This window comes from Rhodamnia argentea, chromosome 9 (genome assembly GCF_020921035.1).
Source record: "Rhodamnia argentea isolate NSW1041297 chromosome 9, ASM2092103v1, whole genome shotgun sequence".
Taxonomy (NCBI): domain Eukaryota; kingdom Viridiplantae; phylum Streptophyta; class Magnoliopsida; order Myrtales; family Myrtaceae; genus Rhodamnia; species Rhodamnia argentea.
Genome location: NC_063158.1, coordinates 20,766,775 through 20,785,626, shown reverse-complemented (window position 1 = coordinate 20,785,626; position 18,852 = coordinate 20,766,775). Strand labels below are relative to the sequence as shown.

Here is an 18,852-nt window from a genome sequence, read left to right as displayed (position 1 = left end):
TTTTTTGTAATTCTTTTCTTTTTGTTCTTTCTCTCTTGGTTGCCAACCACCAGCAAGCCTCGGCCTCGCCCTAGGACACTTCTAGTGAGGTGAGGCAAGGCCTCGCTCGAGGCCGCCGAGCCAAGCCTCAAACTCGCCCAAGGCCGAGCATCGCCGGATCTGGCGAGGTGATGCTCGACCTCACTAGAGGCCAATGAGACTTAGTCCGGCTAGCCAGAATCCGGCAAGCTCGAGCCTTGTCGGCCTATGATGAGGCTCGAGCCTCACCCTTAGCTGGTTGAAGAAGGAACGGACATAAAAACAATTAAAAAAATTAAAAAGAAATGAAAAAAAGAAAAATAATTAAAATTTTGACTTTTTTAAAAGAAAAAAATAAAAATTAATAATAGAAAATTATTAAAAGGAGTGCATGAAGGAAGTTGATTTTCCTTATCAAAGGGTTTTATAAAGAGTTGTTATTGGAGGTGCTTTACAGCCCATTGCATTTACCTTTTTTTGGGGTCAAGTTGCCGTCCTAACTAAGGGGAGCATTATCAATTCTTTATGCTTGCAAGCAAGTTTAAGAACATTTTCTTTGAAAGCTGGGTTAGAGGGCGACACTTGCTACCCTAGAGCTTCCAAGTTAGCAAGTCAAGCTAAGGCAAGTCAAATTGAAAGTGTATGTTCCCGCAAGAATTTCAGCAATCACTTGTTCCGATTCCGTATATTGTTTTGCCTTGACAAATTTGAATTTCAAATAAGGAACAATTTTTTTTATATTGTTGATAGGGGTTTTCTAATATCGACCCCTTTGGACAGAGAAACTTATTTTTAAGTGATCGGGAATTGCTCACTGTCGGATGGATAAATTGAAAATAGAGTGAAAGAGATCAGCAGAAAATATTTTCCAGTTCATTCTTAGGTATCAGCCGAACATCAAAAAATACAGATTTCTAGCATGCTGGAAAGGGGCCTAGATCATCCTGGGGCTAGCAGCGCTTATCGATTGGCGGAAAGGCCATGTCGCGCTAATTCTTACGGTCATCGGCTAATTGGGGAGTCAATTAGAATTCGCGAGGATAATTGTTCAAAGGCTCAGGGTACCTGGAGGGCCTGCCTGCGAATCACAATGCTCCTCAGGTTGTCGCTGAATCAATCTGCAGAAATAACTCCACTCGGTATGAACAGATCCTTCAGAATTCGTTTGGAAGACAGGAGAGTCGTGAATCAACTAACGACAAAACCCAAGTCGGTCCGGACAGGAACAAAGCCAAGGTCATGTTTGAACGGAACAGCCGCCGGTCGCCATCTTTTGGGGTGTTAGGATTCATTTTTGGGAAGCTGCCCGGTGACTTTGCTCGCTCTCTAAAGAGCTGACCGGACAGGTGCTTATTAAGGAGTGTCCGGATTTGATCATCGATTTAGCTTAATCTACATTTGGCCCAGTGCTCTTTAGACCAAAGTAAAGCAGCGGATTAGACCGTAAAAGCCGAATTCCATAAAACTCTCCCTCTAAGCTGGGTTTCTAAGCTCCCCTCAGTCTCTTTTGGATTTATTATGCTTTGAAGCTCAATTGGTGTACTCGTCTGGTTTATCTCAATGAAATGAAATGAGTTCTTTATCAACAAACAGAATAAAAAAGAAAGCTAGCAACTTGTGAACTAAACTTCTTATGCAACTAATAACCCATCGGCTCCATTGGACTATCCGGTACGGTCTGGTTCGGTTCTCGATTCCGAGGTGAGATCGGACCGAACAGGAAACCGATCAACCCTAGTACATAACCACATCCAAAAGGTGGACCCGAAAAACTTCTCTCACAGATATTGATCTTAGGACCATGTTAATTTAGTTTTCCCTTCGACAGAAAAAATAATAATAATAATAATTAGTTTTCCCTTGCTACAATTATAGCAAAACCACATACCTTATCGGATCGTGCAGTTTCAAGTGAAAATTGGTCTAGAAAATTGTGCTCGTATGACATGGCTTAAGCTTTTATAAAGTGTCCACAAACACTCCGTAAACTAAACCCCAAAACAATGTTATCTCGCACCTGGAACAAGCCCCGTTTGCAAACCATCTCGAAATTTAATCTAGTCGCAACAACGAGCGCGACATTTTAATTGGAAAAGAGAACAAGGGAAACCGCTTCGTAACTGAAAATGCCGTTGCATTCTCAATACCCCACGGTAGTTCTCAAATCAATGTCATCTCGTACTAATTCGGTCTTGAACCTTTTTAGTTGGACTAATTCGGTTGTTCATATTGGTATTAATTCGATCAATCCAGCCAATTTTGATCGAAAATTACAGGCATGAATATCGATCGTCCTTTGTGATATGTCCTGTGCCGATGTTGACATTTTTTAATATATTTTTAATATATCGGCCACCAACAAACTAGGAAAGGGAAAATGAAAGGAAAAATAAAAATATATAAAAAAGAAAAAGTTAATGTCAATGCCGATCGTGCCATGTAAGACGACGGGTGTCCACATCACCAATTTTCGATCAAAATTGGCTGAATTGATTAAATTGTTCTCGATGTGAAATGTTATTCAATTGAAATATTTAAAATTAAATTGGTATCAACGTAATAGATTTGATTTTTTTTTTTAACTCTTCTCATGTGCTATACTCCTGTAATAATTCCCCCTGGACCATGCCCACTCCCTGTCGGAACCAACGTCCAGTCAGCCCTAAAATGTCAATACTACGTCGTGGGGTCTCATCTCGAGTGGGACACCCACCGTCGTTGTCCAGGTAATGCAGATTGCATGCATGGCTGGCGATGAATCGGTTCGACGCAGCCCCATTCGGTCAAAGTCAGCTTAAAAGATTTCGATGCTTTCACCGTGCCTTAACTAAAGCAAAATCCTCATTGGCCACCATTAATCACGAAGCAAAGCTTTTGGAAAAATCAAGAGACGGCCCCGAGGTTAAGATTGCTTTAATCAATCTTTATCCGCAGCCATTGTTGACGATCCCGTTGCCACGTGGCTAAGTTATTTTAACTTCTCAGCTATCTCTCTGGAATATTGACTTTTCTATGTATATATCAAGTGCAGAAGGACATTACGACGCCAAAGTTGACGTACAACGCTCATTTTGGTGTTAAATTTTTTTTTGGATCAGTTAACTGTCATTTTTTTTAATTATTATTTGAATACTAATTTCAATGACCTTTATCGAAAATCTTATGTGGCAATCTTTTATTAATAACCTACTCGTACGTGTCTCGTCGGAAGATCCTGGTCAACAATAAAAAAGCTAAAATTTAAAAATATTAAAAAATTAAAAAATTAAGCTAAAAAAATAAAGCAAAAGAAAATTAACTTATTTTTAAGTTTAAAAGCCCATGTGGGCTTGAATTTTTTTTTTTTAAATTTGCCATGTGAACTTTACGTGCACCGCTTTTTTAAAAAAAAATTTGCCACATAATATTTTAAAATTAAGAAAAATACCACATAATCGGTTCTGCGGGAAACTCTCGCCATTGGCACTAAAGTAAATTTTGACACTAAAGTGCCGTACGCAAACTTTGACACTTATAATGTCCTTTCGCCATCTATCTTTATGGTGGGTTTGGTGTATTTTTACTCTTCATAATGAAATTTCGGGATGCTCTGAATTTACGATGAAGTAACCATTAATTGTAGAACTTTCAATTCAGTACCGAAAGTTGTTCAACAAATGCAATCAAGCCCTTCTTTTTATCTTATGCACTTCGGCGACTGAAACATTAGAAGCAATTTTTTTAAAGTCACTTTATATGATGCTTGGCGTTGATATGATGATGGCTACTTGGCGCCACATCAGCAAAATGGACTATGGAATAATAAAAACTAAAGAAGAGGGGGAGAGAGCGATTCAACAATAAGATGAACCATTAAAGCTGCGTTTTATTTATTTATTTTTATTTTTTGTTTATATATTTTAAGGTGGATAGGATTTCTTATATTCCTGACATAAAAGTTATTTCTCTTGAATAACAATCTTCTTAAATTATAATACTTAAAATAATAATTAAGTATAACTAATATTTGGACTTTAATATAAAAAAGAAACTTCAAAGTAACAAAAAAATAATGGACATTTTTTTAGTTATTTCCATATTTAGTTATATATTTAAATTTCTTTATATTCTCTCGTTTATGTTCTATATATGTGTGTGTGTGTGTGTGTGTGTGTGTGTGTGTGTATTTAGTATCTATATTTATTACATATTTTAGGTATATTATAAAATTTTACTAAAGAATGATAGAAGGGACTAACAAAGTAATTATAAAGAGAGGAAAAAAATTAAAAAATAAGTAAATAAAAATGAAGTAGAACAATCTCGATTTTAAATGAACAAATTCTACCTTGAAACAAAATTTTCTAATTTACTTCTTCTTCTTCTTCTTCATATTTTTGGTTCACGTTGAAGTTTCATAATTTCTTTGTAATTCGTTCTTCACGTTAAAGCTCCATGACCACGGCGAGAAAGTTGAAGCTTTTTCTCTTTCGTAGCTCTTTAGTTCATGTTAGAAGTGTATGAAAGTAGAAAAATAGTTGAAACTCCTCTTTTCCATAGTCCTCTGGTTCATGATAAAGTTTTATGAAGGTGGTGCAGAATTAAAACATTGTACTTTTCGGAATCGTAAAATTGAATAATTATGTTTTCTCTTTTTCATTAAATTAGCAATTCAATGTTGTTGTAGCCCGTTTACGTTTTTTGTCATTATTGAACCTGTTTAATATGTAGATCGTACAACAATTATGAATAATTTATAGACGTTATCTCCTTTTGTGGGGAAAATTATCCAAAAAGTCCTAAAATTATTGCAATTCTGTCAATTTAGTTGTAAACCTTTTAATTTTATCAATTGAGCCTAAACATTTTCGCTTTTTTCCAATTGAGTCCATTCGATTAATTTTGGTTGAAAATTCTGATATAGATACTTGCCGTCCCAAGTGGCGCGACTGGCCTTGGCATGGATAGTTTCTAATTATTTTTAATATTTTTTTGAATTTTTATTTTTATTTTTATTTTTATAAATGTGGTCGATGAGGTCGCCAGCCAACCATAAAAAACAAGAAAAGAAAAGAAAAAATAAATAAATAAAAATTTGATTTTTTTTAAATTTTAGTAAAAATTATCACATTAGGGTCGGTTGTGCCACTTAGGATTTCCGGCATCCACATCGGCGATTTTCAACCAACATTGGCTGGATAAACTCAATTAGCAAACGTAAAAATATTTAGTAGTCAATTGAAAAAATTAAAAAGTTTATAACTAAATTGGCAAAAGTGTAAAAGTTTTATGACTTTTTGGTCAATTTTCACTCTGTTTGTGCATTTGTGATTTTTTTAGCAATGAATCATGAAAGAATTCTTACCATATCTATTTTTGCATTTTAAGGTCCATTTACATCGATATGCTGCTCATACAAAACAATGGATATATAGGATATGAAAGCATTTGATTTTACTACGCCGATTCACCAAACAATGGATATATATATATATATATATATATATATATGATATGAAAATACTTGGCTTTATTACTATAATTTACCAAATAATGGATTAAATATAGCAAAATACATGTATTTCATATAACATCATATCCAGTCTTATTCTAACTAAAAATCCAAACAACCAAACGTAACCAATAGGTAAAAAAAATTCTTATTTCGGAACATCTCTCGAGGGAGATTCTCTCTCCTCTAGTCCGTCTTTTTTCTTACCTCTCCATCTCTCATCCCCTAACTTAAGCTTGCAATGGTCCACTATTACTATGTTCATACATGCTATAAAACTAAATTTCGTGGAGATTTTTTTTTAAGTGTGTCTCAATATCGTGATTTGTAGATACATAAGAAACTAGTCTGGTTACGCACAACATAATAGGATTTGTTATCTTGTTCATGGAATTAGTAAGCGCAAAAGTAAAGCATTTCTAGCCAAAAAAAAGTGCAAAAGTAAAGTACGAGAGGTAATTAATATTGGTGGTAGCTCATTAATTTCTCAGTAATTTTAGTGTAACAATCAAATTCAATTTTCCCTTGATTATGCCAACGTCACAGGTTTGTAAGACCCATTAATAACCGCGTGAGATACTATGACTATCTCGATATGGAATATTTGGGTAAAAATGCATGATGAAGTCTGTTTTTTAGTAGCACCCTATCATCTTCATTTTGTCAACTTGGTGTAGAAAGGTGGCTAATCACCCCGCACATCACGCACATAACAACAAAAATGTTGTCGGTCAATTTGAAAGGGACACATTATTTTAAATGATAGTGGATGCAATTTTATAGGAAATTAACCAAGTGGAATGCAAATTTCACGGAGACGAATGCTATGCAAAGCATCACCATAGTAGTCTTGATGACCTAAATCCGATAGGATTTCTTTTTCTTTTTAAAGTTGTTTAGCTTTCAAGGACTTCTTGATAGCAACTCCATGCACTTACGAAAATTTTAAAATTTATTGCGAAAGTGTATTTGAATCTTAAAACTTTCAAAAAAATGCAACCGAGTCCTAAAACTTGTTATGAAAGTATAATTAGTTCCAAAAATTTTAAAAAATACAATCAACGGAAGTAATTGATGGGACCAATGTAACAAGTTTTATGACGTTTGCATTTTTTTAAAAAAATTTTAGGATTTAATTACGTTTTTTAAAAATTTTAGGACTTCAGTATATTTATTCCTAGAATTTAAGATTTATGTCTATCTTTCCATCCCAAAATGAATAGAGAAACCCTCTATTTATAGAGAAGATGGGAAAAGTCTTTGATCTCATTTATGATTGACTAAAATAAGATGGGATATTCACAACTGGCATTCTGATGAATATAGAGAAGATGGGAAAAGTCTTTGATCTCATTTATGATTGACTAAATTAAGATGGGATATTCACAACTGGTATTGTGATCGATAGTTATTTTTATTTAAACAAATGTCAATCCATTTGCACTTGATTTTTTACCACAAAAAATCCCAAATTTATACATCTATGACTAATTTACGCTAGATTAGTTTTTTTAGCACGAAAAATCTTAAACTCAAATACTTGTGATAAATTTACCACAGAGTAATATTTTGACCACAAAAAACCTAAACTGGTGTATCTATGATAAATTTATCCCCGTTAGTTTTCGTTAAATTTTTTGTTAAATTGCTCGGTTGAATTACACGTTACAATTGACATGTATACCAGTTTGGGATTTTTACTTTCCTTTTGTCACAAGTATATCGGTTTATGGTTATTCGTGGTGTTAAGGTAATTTAACGGACATTAACGAAAGGTAAATATATCACAATTGTAATAATTTGATATTTTGATGGTTAAAAAATTAGCTTAGAATAAATTAATTATAGATATATCAATTTTAGATTTTTTATGAAAAAATTAATCTAAGACAAAATTACTGCAAGCATATTAATTTAAGATTTTTTATGATAATAACCATTTTCATTTCCAGACGTCGGCAGCTTCCACCTTCACAGAAGTTTAAGGAAAGCATGAAAATATCTAAATCTGACAAAAGAGTGTAGATGACGATGCCTTTGGTTTCTAAGACCGATATGAATAAAGAAAGAAATTTGACTCTCGTACTCGGACACTGGCGGCTACGAGCCAATGTGCTCTTCCGAGGCAGAAAATGGTAAAACAAAAGCAGAGAGAGAGAGGGAGGATGCTTGATAGCTACTTCTCGACGTTCTCGTTTTCCCTCCCTTGTCGTCTTCGGGCGCTCCATTTACCATTTCTGCTGTTTCTTTCGACGTAAAACTTTGAGACCGTAAGTCGAAAGCGATAACAGCTATCTGGGTTCTTAGTTTCTCTGAGACCCACATTTTTCTTCTTGATCATGGTTGCGAAGAGCTCCTTGATTTTCTTGGTTTTTGCCTTGAGCTGCTCCCGGATGCTTTGGTTGGCTGAACCAAAGGTTTCTCCCCAAGAAGGTGAGTGCAAAACCTTCACTTTGTTTGCGTAAAGATTCGAACTTTGGAGCTAATTTAAAGTTTGGTGCTGAGTTTTTTCTGAGTTTTGCATTCATAAGGTGATTTGGAGTAGCTGATTTGGCTCTGCGCATATCGTTGTTATTGGAATTTTTTTGGTGTTCATCCTTTCTTTAGTGGGTTTGAAGCACAATGAGATCTGCTGTACAGTAGTAACTTACAACAGAAATGAAAAAGAACAGATAAAATCAAGTTCTCTCTTTCCTCACATTTTCCACAATTCTTGTTTTGCTTTCCACTGTGCTGATTCTGCTGTTTCTTGGGTTGATCTTGGCTAGATGTCTCTCCTCTTGGGTCTGCGTAGTAGAATTACTAAATTTAGTCTAGGAACTTGGAAGAAAATTTAGGAACATTTGTTTGGGGTTACCATTGTTTGTTATGCTTAATACTTTTCCTGTAAGTGTCCTGATCTTGCTAATGATATCAGGCAAATATCCGTACATATTTGATTGACTACTCAGGTTTCTACAATGACACTAATCTTTTGCTTTTTTCTTCTTTACGTGGTTCTGAATGGGATTCAGTGGATGCTCTTCGGCAAATTGCTGCTAAACTGGGGGCCAAGTATTGGGAGTTCGATGACAATTCTTGTAACGTCGTAAAATTCAGTGTAACAACAGAAATACCATACGAAGCTGAGAGTACCATTGCTTGTGAATGCAACTTCACAAATGATAACTTCTGTCATGTCGTTAGCATGTATTTATCCTTCAGCTTGTTACTCGGGTTTAATGCATATATATTTGTATATATAATCCACAGTCTCTTTAGAAGGGCTGATGTAACTTACACCTGTAAATAGTGTAAATTTTTTCGGGCTGAATTGAGAATGTTTAGATTCTTGGTTGGAAACACAGAATAGGAGGTGTTAAATAGGCAGCTGATTACATTGTGCATTAAATGACAAATCTTGAAAAGGTTGAGTCCACAATTTTTCTTGGGAAACTAGTTATAGCAAGACTTTGAAAGCTGAGACTGTGACTCAATTGAGAGCCTCACCAGGTGCGGATATGAGAAAAAAAGGACATCGTTTCTGCAGCTGGAATTTTTTTGTAGACTATGTAAACTATGTATATTTTGATTGAGTCAATTTCCACTAGTTTTTGTAATACTCATCAGAAGGAACCAAGAAGATGCTGACTCTCTTTATATTATGTTAGAAAAATAATATATAGGATGTTTAGATCATATTCATCTACCTAATGTTCCCATGCTTAATGGACTGCCTGGCTGCTATTGAGTTTAAAATTCGTATACCATCCAATTCCAAACATGACATTTTAGAAGATTTTTTTAGACACATAGAGGAGCCTATGATGCCCATCTGAGCATGAATTGTCCTAAAATATGTTGAGTATCTTTTCAAGTATACTCTTTCGTACTTCGTTTTACTTTTCGTGCTAATCAAGACAGTCATAATCGCTTGTAACCTTTCAAAGAACAGCTTATATGCAGCATTGGAGAGTATAGTCGAGGGATGTGCTTTGCAAATTCAAACAGTTTTTCTTTGCATGCTTGTAGCATAGCTCTTAAGGACATATTTCTGCTAGTCTAATTTTCGTTTTGATGCTTTGTAGGGCTCTCAAGGGCTATAGTCTCCCTGGAATCCTTCCCCGTGAACTTGCTAAGCTTCCTCACCTTAGAGAAATGTGAGACCTTGATAAACTACTATCATGTGTCTTGCAATATATTGATATATGGACATGGATTGCATGCTTTGAAATCCTACTTTACTAATAAATACTATCATTTTCTTGTAGTGACTTTGCTTATAACTACCTCTATGGGACGATACCTAAGGAGTGGGCTTCTTTGCAGTTGACTTCAATGTAAGATCCTTCTAATAATTCTCTCTCGTACTGGCATCTCATTACCCGTGGTCTAAATAATTGACGTGATTGACGCAGCTCTGTTCTCGTGAATCGCTTATCTGGGGAAATTCCAAAGACTTTGGGCAATATCACCTCTCTCACGTACCTGTGCGTTTTCAACATCTTGTCTCTGTTGCTTGCAAGTTTGCTTACAGATGTGATAACGTCTGTAGAAACTCTTGGTCGTCATGATTACTTTTTGCAGTGAAGCTAGGAACTTACCATGCAATTTCCTTTTAAGTTATGTTGGGTCATACTATTAGTGATTTCACTGGAGATTTTAAATCAGATGCCTTGAGGCCAACCAATTCTCTGGCAATGTTCCTCCTGAACTTGGAAGTTTGATCAACTTACAAACTCTGTGAGATGCTCCATTATTTTTTTAATTATCTGCTTGTTCTGATTGCAAGTTTTGAATATGTTAGATGTTGATGAGGTTTTATTCTTGGCATATTATGCTGGCAGGATCCTGTCCTCCAATCAGCTAACTGGAAACTTGCCGTCCTCTTTTGCTGGTTTGATAAATCTTTCAGATTTGTAAGATGTTGTTGTGTTCCTCCCACACTGATTATATATCTTAAGTAAAAGTCTGATGACACGTTTTGATTGCATAATGCAGTAGGATAAATGATAATAACTTCAGTGGCAGTGTACCAGAGTACATCCAGAACTGGATACAACTCAATAGACTGTAAGATAGTTTGCATTCTTCTAAGCTAGAGATGGTGAACAAAAGCAAATACTACTCAATCGAAGCAAGTAACTATCATTTTCCATATTGTGATGTGAAGAGAGATGCTCGCAACTGGGCTGGACGGGCCTATTCCAACTGGTGTCTCAGTTTTGAATCTCATGATCGACTTGTAAGCATAAATAAGTCTGTCATGAAATTGCGAAACTCATATTTGAAAATTTGACGTGCAGTTTTCAAGTTGAGAAATTTAGAGCAAGTTCTTATATCTATTTCAGGAGGATTGGTGGTATAATCAGTCCCAGACAACTATTTCCTGATCTCAGTAATATGACAGGCCTCGTAAGATTGTAGGTTTGATTCTTGTTTCACTCATGTTCTCTACTAGGAGATAATTTTGGTATATGTCACCGATGTTTGAGTAACTAATCTGTTCGATTGTCAGGGTGCTAAGGAACTGTAACATGTCTGGGGAGATTCCCTCTTACATCTGGAACTTCAAAGAACTAGAAGTTGTGTAAGTATAACTTGTGCAAGTTATTGTCTGAAAAATTTCTTAGCTTGCTGTTTGCATCATGTACAGTATAAATCTTGCTAATGTCCACATCACTCATGCTCAATTTTGAAAAAACTTTATAACTATTTTCCATAATCTGAAAGATCGCTTGGAGAAAACGGTACCATTTTTATTGTCAAACAAAAGTAGTGGTTAATCTTGTCTGGGTTTTCGAATGAACTTGGAAGTTTTTTTATTGCCGCTGTATGAAAAACAGTAGATGCACAAGTAGGAGTGCCAAAATCATGCTGTGCAAGAGAGCTGGAAGTGCATGATGACATTCCATGACCAAAGGATCTGTTCTATTGATGGTGTTACCTCGCATATGCTAGAAGTTAGGTGCAAAATTCATTTGGGACTTTTAACTTATATTGATTTTTTCTTTTAATAAAAAGCACAGTTAACTTGTACTTTTTGTTTATTGACTCAGTTTAACTTAAACTTGATGCATCCTATCGTTGGGGAATGATAGGGTCCAAACCCAAGTCTCTGACTTGTGGGTTTTGTCATACTTGTTTGTGACTAGGAGCATCCAGCAATTGTACCCTTGTGTGACATCTCAAGTCAGACCATTATATTTTGGGGTGTTTAGAGTAATTAGTTAGTTTTGCACCTTTTACTAAATGTATCGGACTCAGACCTTAACTGCACTTATATTATTTGATTGTTTCAAATCTAAAGTGGTATATACCAAGCTCATGTTTCTATAAAATGTGCTATCGAATGAGGCATTGTGTTTACATAGATTTCTCTTGCTGTTGGAGGTTCTATACTGAATCAGAACAAATACGAAAAAAAGTTAGGCATTACGGCACTAATACAGAATTGCATCCTGCTATGGTTGTCCACATCTTCGTCTTCTGATCTGCAATGGTGGACTGTTCTGAGTGCCTAGAAAAGAGCCTTGAAAGTGAACATTTTTTCCCACAACCAAGACACGAACTACTGGTACTTCCCACTGGTACTTTACAATTCACAATCAGCGTGAGTTGCAATGTAATAAATATGCATAATTCATAAACTCAAAAGATTTGCTTCCCACTCCTGATCAACAGCCACAAACATTACTTGACTGACATCGCCAATCCATTAAGGCAATAAACCATGCATCTTTTGTTTATTTGTTTTCACTGATTGGAGGACCAAACTGATGTTGCATGGAATTTGTGTATAAATTGTTAATACGTATTCATATCAATCCAAAGTTCATTTTTCAGTTTGTGACCAAAATTAACTATACACGAACGTTACCAGTATGGGCAGGGGGTTTTCTTGGTAGGATGTTTGGCATTAGTTTCTGCATCCAGTCAAGTTTGTGTACATAGTATCTTCCTAACATTACTACCCTCAGATTATGTTCTGTGCACAAGAGTTAGAACTGGCTGTGCTATATAAGATCTCTCTTCAGTTTTTGGAGTAATATTGTGCATGCAAACACTCATATTCTCCATTTAACAGGGATCTCAGCTTCAACAAATTAGTTGGTGAAATTCCAGCAACAATCACTGCAAAAAGTGTGAGATTTATGTAAGACTGTATCCTGTGCATTGTATGAGCTATAAAGAAATGAGTGGTGGCATGAATGTGGAAATGGAAATCTTTCTTAGTTGAATCAAATTAATAAAGAAGAATTGAGCCATGTGATCATCACACCTATATTGGTGTTTTTATTTTATGCACTCTTAGATGCAGAGGGAAGGTATGAAGCCATGTTCTACAAAACCCAACATGCTTGTAGTAGCAAATGTTCCAACCTCAAATGGGGCATTCAATCTTTAACTACGTCGCAATATATATTCAGACGAATGAATAAGTTTTGTATTTCTCGTTCTTTTTCATGCTCAATTTTTCCTTTGTCAGTGCTAAACACCAGATTTTGTTTTGGCTAGCTTTTTAACAGGCAATAATCTGAGTGGACAAGTACCAGACTCGATCTTGAAGGATGGAACCAGTGTGTATGTTTTCTTCTCGTTAATTATTTTACGAACTTACTTTCCGAATTTTTGGTTTGCCCTATTTTGCTTATTTGGCATACAATTCCTGTGAAGTCTTCATCTCAAGATAAAATTACTTGAATGTTTTTTGTCGTGTGGATGCAGTGATCTATCTTACAACAATTTTTCTTGGCAAAGCTCTGAGGAACCAGCTTGTCGGGACAACTTGTGAGGATTCTTGTGGTTTTTCCACAATAAGTCACAGTGTTATGCACTTAAGAAATCTGATAAGTCAGTTTTTCCTTATTTGTCAGGAACCTAAACTTGAACCTATTCAAAAGCTATTCACAAGAAAACAACTTGTAAGATTTCTCAGTTTTTTTCCCTCACTTTACACTTTCTTTACTTGCTTTAGACTTTTAATTTGTTATCTTTGGTAGCTCTGTTCAAACAATTATTCCCTCAATTCATTTTCAAAAGGCAGGAAGACTTATCTTTTACTGTTGGTTTGTGTTTCTACTCTGCCGCAGAAGTAGAGCTGTTCCATGCTTGGACAACTTCCGCTGTTCTCGACGTAAGTATGTTTCCATGTGCTGCAACACATGAATTGGATACAATGCCATTACGTATTAGAACTTCCAATCGTGATATGTATGACTCAACAACAGCCTTTACAATTGAATGGTCACATCAATATTTCTCTATTGGAGAATGAGAAAGTTTCTCACTGTTCATGGACGGCATCTCCTCATTATCTTGTTCCTAAGATGCTGAGCATTCTTTTTGTAAAATTTTGTGATACCACTGCCTACTATTTTAGAAGTTTAAATTATTAGATAGAGTGATTTAACATTTCAATTCTTAAACACTCCTCTCCCGTAGGTTGGACTTTGGTCTATGACTAGAGTGTGGAAAAATAATATAAGGAGGCAAAAAAAGGCATGATAAGATGTGTATTTAGGACCTTTCGCTCCGATACCATATGAAATTTTGTAAGACCACTGCCAACTATTTTAAAAGCTTAACCTGTTAGATCCAGGCGTGATTTAATGGTTAAATATGTTTGACTTCTTTTGGCGGCTTTCTCATTGCATCCATTTATTTTGCTGAAGTTCAACCTTGTCCTGACAGATTCGAGTTGCCGACATGTTAACTGTGGTGGACAAGATGCAAACATCAAAGAAAATAAACAGAGTGTTCTGTATGAAGGAGATGGAGAGGTTGAGGGAGGTACTGCATTATACTTCTTCAATGGAGATCGGAATTGGGGATTCAGTAGCACAGGCGACTTCATGGACGACAATGATTACCAAAATAAACTATACACTGTATCTTTATCAGATGCAAACATGGATGTTCTGGATACAACAGCAAGAATCTCTCCGCTTTCACTTACCTACTTCTTTTATTGCTTAAGAAATGGACAGTACACTGTGCGTTTGCAGTTTGCCGAAATTCAGTTCACCACTGACAATGCATTTAACAGTCTTGGGAATCGACTTTTTGATATATACGTTCAGGTAGTTCCACATGTTACTGTTGCGTCTTGTGCTTTATACATCTTTGGAGTTGGACATTCCTCTTAACCTGCTACGCTGTCACAGGACAAATTAGTCTGGAAGGATTTTAATATCAAAGATGAGGCAGGTGGGGTTGAAAAACCTGCAGTGGAATTTTTTGATGTCAATGTGACTAATAATATGTTGGACGTCCGATTTTATTGGGCTGGTAAAGGAACAACAAGAATTCCTCGTCGAAGTGTTTATGGTCCTCTAGTATCAGCAATTTCTGTTGTCTCTGGTGAGTCAATTGTTTATGTCTTTTCTTTATGTATAATTGTCCAAGAAGTCACTAAATATTTTGCACAAAATTGTTGCAATAAACCAAAGTAGTGCAATTTTGTCTTTCCTTTGCATTGGCTGTCTCATACTATTAAAGTCCAACTGCTTCATTATAATCTGGTCCAGATGAATAAGAGTACTTATCTGGTGAGACGTTACCACCACAACTTAGGAATAAACCAGTGTCTATTATATGCACCAACTTATGGTATCACTATTTTTTTTTTTTTTATAGAATATGTCTGTGCATAGCTTTCTCTTGGCAGGTCCAGTTTCAGTATGTGTGACTAGACCTTTCAAGTTGTTTGAGCCTCCAGCTTGCTTCGCCAAAAGGTGGATTGAATGTGTGTGGGAGTCATAATCTGGTCAAATTTTATGGGCATTTGGTTTTCTTCTGAAACATTATGCTTCTGCTTTTGTTGAATGCTTAAGGGATGAAGTACACTTCCTTTTGCTGGCTTCTTATGCAATGCCGTGTCTGTAATGATTAATATAGACAAAAGTTTCAATATTTATCTTAGTTTAGTCAAATTGCTACAGTATAACGTGCTGGAAAAAGTGCACCTGCACCTTTCCTCTATGCCAAGAGTAGATTTCAGTCTTTTCTTTTCTCCTTGTTGAAAACTGAATTAGATCAAAGACTTGCATTTTCATTTACTGCCACATGTATGAGGACTTGACCTGGTAAATTTTTAGGTTAATTCTTGAATCAGAGTGAATTTTACTAGTCTTGCAGTTATGCGCGTGTGATAATATATCAGTGGTATGAAACCATACATAGACACGGATATAGACAAAACACTGTGTCTTGTATTTTCAATTGAGTGCGGAAAGGACCTTAGGATTATCCGTTTAACCTATTTTTTATGTTAAATGAAATCGTACATTAAAATGTAAGATGAAGTTGGTTTTAAAAGCCATAAGAAAAGGATTTCTTTCCTTTCTCCTTTTCATCTATTACAAATGAATGTTTCCATAGATTCTTCATCCATAATCTAAAATTGCACTTTTCCTTTGCTATTTCTCCTTATGCTTTGTTCAGAAGTAGTATTATTTTTTGACTTATTTCATTGGGCAGGTTTTGAAGCTTGCTCTAGTCATGGAAAAAGGAGAATTAATTCTATCTTCATAGGAGTTGGAGTCTCGTGCTTTGTTTTCTTCGTGCTGTGCATCCTTTGGTGGAAAGGGTACTTGACTGGAAAAAGTGGGAGAAGAACTTCTGCAGGTTATACCATGAATCCCTCCTTTCCAACGTAGATCATACGTATACAAGTTGAAATCCTTTTTCGAGGCCAAATATATGTTTGTGTAAGTATGAATAGACACATCAAAAGAGATGAACAGAAACACAGGCGTATTAATTCATGCGCGTTCCTTTCTACATGTTTCTCCACTTTGATTCCTTCATTTTTTGTTGTGCTACTCCTCAAGTAGCAAGGTTTTCTCAGTGTGTCCAGGAACATGTGTATTTTCTATAAGAAAAAGGTTGTTCAATTGGAAAATAATGGATAAATGTAATCTTAAGCTGCATTGCTACGAGATTTTCCTTTGGATAGAACTATTTCCCACTGATTTTTTGAAATCCCTGTCCAGATGACAGCAAAGGATTGGATCTGCAAACACGGGCTTATTCTTTGCAGCAAATTAAAGCAGCAACTAATGATTTTGATCCTGCTTCTAAGATTGGAGAGGGCGGCTTTGGTCCTGTATACAAGGTGTAAAATTGCTATATGTATCTCCGAAATACAAAAGTTCCCCTTTGGTTTGCTTCTAAAGAAACTGTAAGTTATATTGGTGTGCAGGGTCAATTACCTGATGGTACTGTGGTAGCAGTGAAGCAGCTCTCATCCAGATCAAAGCAGGGGAATCGCGAATTTTTGAACGAGATAGGAATGATTTCTTGTTTACAACACCAAAACCTTGTCAAGCTTCACGGTTATTGCATTGAAGGGGATCAACTGTTGCTGCTCTATGAGTATATGGAGAATAATAGTCTCTACCGTGCTATGTTTGGTGAGTTTGTGAATTTCTCAATGGTAGTTCTTGCTAATCCTCATGCCATGTTATCAAATCTAGGTTTATTGACAATGAATGGGTATTTTGTAGGTCCACAGAACTATCAACTTCAACTTGACTGGCCTATGAGGCTTAAAATCTGCATCGGGGTGGCTAAAGGTCTGGCCTTTCTTCACGAGGAATCTAGATTTAGAATTATTCATCGAGATATAAAAGCTACTAACGTGCTGCTGGATCAAGATCTAAACCCCAAAATATCCGACTTCGGATTGGCTAGGCTTGATGAAGTGGAAAAGACTCACATTAGCACCAAGGTTGCCGGAACAGTGTGAGTTGCCATGTCCATGTCAGAATATCACAAAAACCACATTTCGAGTTGTTCTTGTATGTATGAGGTTAAGGTCTGATGAAATTTTGACCTAGGAAGTTACATCCTTACTTGCAGAGGATACATGGCGCCTGAATATGCCCTATGGGGGCACCTCACCTATAAAGTGGATGTGTACAGCTTTGGAGTTCTTGTGTTGGAAATTGTTAGTGGTAAAAGCAACAGTAGTTTTGTGCCAAGCGAGGAGTGCCTTTGCCTCTTGGATTGGGTAAGTTCTTCTCATTTTTAACCGCCACCGGTGCTCTTTATGATGAACAGTTTAATGAGATGGCATGGTATGATGAGATTCATGAGAGGCGCTTTTGCTTGCGCAGTCATGTTGAGGAAGTCTCAAACTTTTAACTTATCTAGGTGTTGGTGGTAGAAATTTTTGGGCATTTACATCATTAAATTTAATAAAGGTGCATGGCGCATTACAAAATGGCCCGAAACACAATATGGTAATGCTATTATTGCAGGCCTGTCAATTGCAACAATCTGGCAACTTGATGGAACTTGTGGACGAGAAGTTGAAGCCCGAGATTGATCGAGGAGAAGCAGAAATGGTCATCAAAGTAGTTCTATTGTGCACCAATGCATCTCCATCACTTAGACCGACAATGTCCGAGGTGGTGAACATGCTTGAAGGAAGAGCAACTATTCCAGATTCGAACCCACAACCAGGCCGGTACAGTGAAGACCTAAGGTTCAAGGCTATGAGAGACCTTCGCCAGCACACGCAAGGTCGAAGCATGAGCGGAAGCCAATCGGGCAGCATGACATCAGGCAACATGACTGCGGTACACACTTTTGGTTCGTCTGCCGTATCCAGCCACAATGAATATGTGGAGATTAAACCAGAATCGAGACCTTATTTAGCGTAACTCTGTTCTCTTGGATTTAGTGATTTTGCAGCTGCATCAACGAAGCTCGCGGCGTGTGTACAGATGTTGTGCCACGGCTCATAACCATCATGTGATGGTTAAATGGTGATGCATAGAAGGATGCATCATCTGTACGATATTTTCCTTATACTAGTCAAGATGTTTTTCTCTCGCCTTACCTTTTCCTATTCACCGGGGTCGTTCCCAATATGATGACTATCATGTAAACATGTTCAGTTATGGAGAGTTTGCTATTTTTATTCTCTTTGAATTCACCAGCTCCTGCAATTTGACTTTTTACTTAGATCATTTCCCTGATATTTTTCGAAACATACAGATAGTGTTGTGTTGATCAATGTGCAAAATTTTTCCTCGCTCTGAGTGATATTTTAATTTTTGGATTAGAAAATCAATGACTGGTTTCCAATGGTGGTACATTCAATGACTAGTTTCCAATGGTGGTACCTTCATTTTTTTCTTTCTGCTTAAGGAAAATGTACTTTACATATCTTCATTTCTTGGTGATTGACTCGACCGGATAGCGACAACGAGGCGCCGATGCTTCTTGTTGATGGTGGTATCGCCGACTAACAATATAAGTGAGTTCGAAAGCACAAATCATTGTCCAAAAACTCGTCTTTCGTTCCAAAAGATGACCATCTTTACACTGATTTTCCGGAACAAATCCGAGCA

General features: G+C 36.4%; 1 protein-coding gene across 1 annotated transcript; it reads left to right on the top strand.

Moving 5' to 3' along the window:
- Positions 1-7,712: 7,712 nt before the first annotated feature.
- Positions 7,713-18,430, top strand: LOC115752982 (probable LRR receptor-like serine/threonine-protein kinase RFK1). Its single transcript, XM_030691428.2, has 24 exons — positions 7,713-7,942; positions 8,524-8,698; positions 9,577-9,648; positions 9,760-9,828; positions 9,907-9,978; positions 10,160-10,231; positions 10,336-10,407; positions 10,490-10,561; positions 10,662-10,733; positions 10,840-10,911; positions 11,007-11,078; positions 12,576-12,644; positions 13,007-13,072; positions 13,217-13,279; positions 13,366-13,413; positions 13,582-13,625; positions 14,183-14,571; positions 14,656-14,851; positions 15,971-16,117; positions 16,486-16,607; positions 16,695-16,905; positions 16,999-17,236; positions 17,354-17,504; positions 17,755-18,430. The coding sequence occupies exons 1-24, from the start codon at positions 7,849-7,851 to the stop codon at positions 18,157-18,159; spliced, it is 3,063 nt and encodes a 1,020-aa protein (XP_030547288.1). The 5' UTR covers positions 7,713-7,848; the 3' UTR covers positions 18,160-18,430.
- Positions 18,431-18,852: the final 422 nt, after the last annotated feature.